We start from the raw sequence: 4119 nt of genomic DNA, 5'->3' as shown, positions 1-4119 counted from the left end.
ATATTCTAAAGCGATTTACATTGTTATTATGTGCTAGAAAACTAAACTAAAAATAATCCGAACATTCTTTCAAAACCTATCTATTGTAAGCTATATATAACTACTGTAGTCAAACAATCATCCCCACACACAAAATTTCTTTTTGCTCTTCGAAAACGTAAAGAAACGCAAAGAATGAAGAAAATTTCTTACCTTTAAAAACTGAAACCTAACAGAACTGATTGGTACATCCAATTGAAAGTAATCCACACCTGGGAGCAAATAAACTTGAAATTTGGTGAAACGTTTTCACTGACAAGAAGGTAAACTGAAAAATGCATAGTCTACTCAATTATATTGTTTCAGGTACATCTTGATTTTTTTCTCCGTGTATAGGTATGGCTTTGGTTGGACTTGGCCTCATAACTTTCATCATCATACGTGTAGACTTTGACTGTAAGATTACGAAAAAACATTAGTTAAATTTAGATTTTACAAATATTAAATATATTATAGTTATTGTAAGCGTTGAAATTTTTATGCCATTGTATGAAAACTTATCTTTTCTCAGGTTTCTTGTTTTGTGATATTGGTTAGAGTCACGTGAATAAAGCTCTGGCTATACAAATGTCACTGCACGGCCTGCACATGAGTAAATATATTAATTTTTCAAACAAAAATGAGTAAGATCAATCAAAGATCATATACCACCATTTCAATATGAACGGAAATATATTATAACAATTTGTTTGGAAAGATGTGAGAAAAGTGGAAGACTCATCGCTCGACATGAAACAAATTCCAAAAATAGTTAAAAAAAACTTTAGATATTTATTACACTCGATCAACCAACTATATAACAAGTAAGAGAAATATTCGAAAGTCTGTTGACCTGAAGTGATTGATGTTTCTTGATCCTTTAACTCCAGTTCTTCGTTTTGTCTTGAGGGATACTTTTTCAGATCTTCTTCAGACATATACGAGACAAACAGAACTAACCGATTAATCAGATCATTCATTGGATTCAACATGCAAACCTTATCTGAATCTGAAAAAGAATGATTTTTAGATCGTAAGTAATGGTTTCGATGAGCCTATGATATATTAATCAAAGAAAAATAAGTTATTGGAGATATACCTTCAACCATCTGTGTTGATGGATCATGTTTCATCATGTTATCGAAACATTTTGAGAGAGAGACAAACGCTTTTTTTCTGAGGAAGCTTATTCTGGAAAGGCAAAAAGACAGGTTTTTCTTCTGTCGGTTGGTAGTGATGAACCATGGGCTTGAGTGATATTGAAAAATATCAACATAAATTATAAACCCAACTTACACTAACATTTTATTATTCTCATTTTGAGTTTCAGTTTTTAAAACTCAGTTGTATTCAATTAGTTTTTATTTTTTTTAAACATAAAAATGGAACTTCTTTGTTTTGTATTAATCAGGCCCAAGGAGTTTTTAAACAATTTTAAAATAATTATCAGAATGATCAACATATCTAGAATGTTTTTCCCTTATATTAATTTCAATTAAGAGCATTTTCAAATTGCAAAAGTATTGTTTTAAAATAAATACAATCATCTTTTGTTTAATAAAATTATATGGAATAAAGTATAAGCTTTGTATAATTATCAACAATTATTTTAAATTGCATTTCATTTTCTTCTAACAGAAAAATACAAGTAGCAAAATTTTAACTTAGTTCAATTTTATTATAGACAAATTAATATTTCATTTATACATTTATCCTTAACAATTATTAAAAATTAGTTATTTATCAAATGCAAGACATATTTTAGAAACAAATTTAAACCTCGACATATAAATAGAGAACTTAGCGGTACTCTTTTTTCCCATATAGATCAGATCCAGCCGGACAGAGCGTCTCTTCGGAACAACTCAGACCCGCCTACCACTTGATCTTAGAAGATGGACATCGTCAAAAAAAAGAAGAACAGAATGGGTATACAAATATCCAAAACTAACCAAACCGAATTTGAGCCCAAATTCATAAATAATCAAACGATTTTTATCACTCGAACCGAACAACCATAAACCACAACCGAACCGAAATCAAACTGAAAACTCAAAAAAATAAAAATGAAAACGAACCTAAAATCAATACACCAAGTCTAAATATATAACTCAAAACAAACAAGCGGGTAAATAAATGTAAAAAACAAAAAATAATTCACAAAAATAATCTCGCGGGTCAAAATCTAGTTGGGTTTTACAATTGCAAAAACACAATTATATGTCACTTAACATGCAAATTATAAAGGTCGATGTTTTTTTATTATCACAAATAGACATTTGGATGCAAGGGCAAGACACTCGAGAGAAGCTGTCCCTGTGAAATATGTCAACGACTTCACTAAAATTGTTTGATGTTTTGTAATAATAACCACAGTCCATATAGTTGAGTTGACATTATATATATGGCATGTATTGTAAAAGAAAGGCATGTGTTCTTGTAATCTTCGAAACGACACCAACTCTTTTTCAATAGTTTAACTTTTATCAAACTTGTATCCCATAGGTAGAATCTTCATCCCTCTTAAACTATTATCGACGAATATTCAACCCGAAAGTCTTTACCAAGTACCCTTGGTTAAGAAAAGTCGGATAGACTAGTAGTCTCCATTAACCAATTTAAGATATTATTCACGTATAACATTGTTTCTTAAATAGAAAACTTTTACAAGTTGGTTTACATTTTAACTCTTACCAGCTTAACTAAGGGTATGATGTATCCTTAAGTTGACCAATTTTTTTTCCTTCATCAACGTTTTATTAAATCTCCTTTGGTAATTTTCATCACTATATAAAGCCTAAAAAGACGTTAAAAAGAAGGTAATGAAACTATTAAATTTCCAAAGGTCTCTCCTCCTTCAACTTATCCCCGCCACATATGTACTTCTTCCTCCTCTTTTCTCTCCACGTTTTCTCCTTTAACACTACGAAAGACGCACACACACACAAACAAACAAAGAAGCTTTTTGGTCTGAATCTGATACTATAATACACACACACACACACACACACACACACACACACACACATAAAAAGAAAGCAAGCAAGCAATGGAGTCTCTAAAGCTATTCATATCTCTCTTTCTCGTCTCATTCTCATCTTGGTTAATAGGTAACTATACATTTATATGCGTTGTTAAAAAAAAATTCCATTTATATGTAACGTTCTTGAGCAAATAAATCGATTCTCCGAAATCCATTACAATAAATTTTTAAAAATATTTTGAAGGTGTTGAATCGGACCATTTTCACCATAACAACATGAAGCGTATGAGACCAAATAGGTTGTTCGTGTTCGGAGATTCATATGCAGATACGGGAAACATAAGAAAGTCCCTAGCCGATTCCTGGAAAATGCCTTACGGCGTCAGTTTTCCTGGAAAACCCTCCGGTCGTTTCTCCGACGGCCGCATCGCCACCGATTTTCTCGGTTATCTATCTCTCTATCTCATTTTGTTTGTCACAACTAATGTGGAATGGATAGTGCATGCATGTGGTCGGCCACTAGTTTCAACACACGAACAAACACGTAATTATCGGCTAAAACCATATTGTTTCGTTAGGTTAATTAGATTAACTACCTAATTACCGAAAAAGGAAAACTACGAGTGACTGTAAACCAAACCATCCATCAAAATGCTGACGTGGAAATTTTATGAGTGATGTAAATATTTTTACTCAAAAATTTTCATACTAATCTTTCGTGTGCAGCAAGATACTTGGGGATAAAGTCACCGATTCCGTACACGTGGAAGAATTACGCGGGAAAGGAACGGCTGTTGTTCGGAATGAATTATGCGTATGGAGGGACGGGAGTGTTCAAGACATTCAATAATCCATTGCCAAACATGACAACTCAGATTGATTATTTCCAGAAAGTCCTCGCCTCGGGCAACATCTACACTCCCTCCGACCTCCACACTTCCCTTGCCCTCGTCAGCAACGCCGGCAACGACTACGGCACTTTCATTCTCCAAAAACGCCTCATGACCGTAAGAAAAACATCAAAATTTTATTTACTAGACAAAACTAACAGAATGTAACCGGGCCTCGTGGTCTGGTGGTATAGGAACCTCGGCTGAGGTGTCCGCCATCACGAGTTT

At 33.2% G+C, this 4119-nt stretch overlaps 1 protein-coding gene and 1 long non-coding RNA gene across 2 annotated transcripts in view; one reads left to right on the top strand and one right to left on the bottom strand.

Moving 5' to 3' along the window:
* Nucleotides 1–528: 528 nt before the first annotated feature.
* On the bottom strand, nucleotides 529–1199 carry LOC106292508. Its single transcript, XR_001260198.1, has 3 exons — nucleotides 1118–1199; nucleotides 979–1021; nucleotides 529–621 (listed from the first exon to the last, which is right to left on the bottom strand). It is a non-coding gene; the product is annotated as an uncharacterized LOC106292508 (long non-coding RNA).
* A 1704-nt stretch (nucleotides 1200–2903) lies between these two features.
* Nucleotides 2904–4119, top strand: part of LOC106292495 (GDSL esterase/lipase At3g09930) — a 2747-nt gene continuing 1531 nt past the window's right edge. Inside the window, exons 1-3 of the mRNA XM_013728098.1 lie at nucleotides 2904–3128; nucleotides 3246–3446; nucleotides 3728–4008. Coding sequence (XP_013583552.1) covers nucleotides 3068–3128; nucleotides 3246–3446; nucleotides 3728–4008 — 543 coding nt within the window. The 5' untranslated portion in view covers nucleotides 2904–3067. The remainder of the gene's footprint in view (nucleotides 3129–3245; nucleotides 3447–3727; nucleotides 4009–4119) is intronic.

The sequence above is a fragment of the Brassica oleracea genome, chromosome C5, assembly GCF_000695525.1.
Source record: "Brassica oleracea var. oleracea cultivar TO1000 chromosome C5, BOL, whole genome shotgun sequence".
Taxonomy (NCBI): domain Eukaryota; kingdom Viridiplantae; phylum Streptophyta; class Magnoliopsida; order Brassicales; family Brassicaceae; genus Brassica; species Brassica oleracea.
The sequence above is the reverse complement of the archived record's forward strand: the minus strand, read 5'-3'. Positions and strand labels throughout refer to the sequence as shown.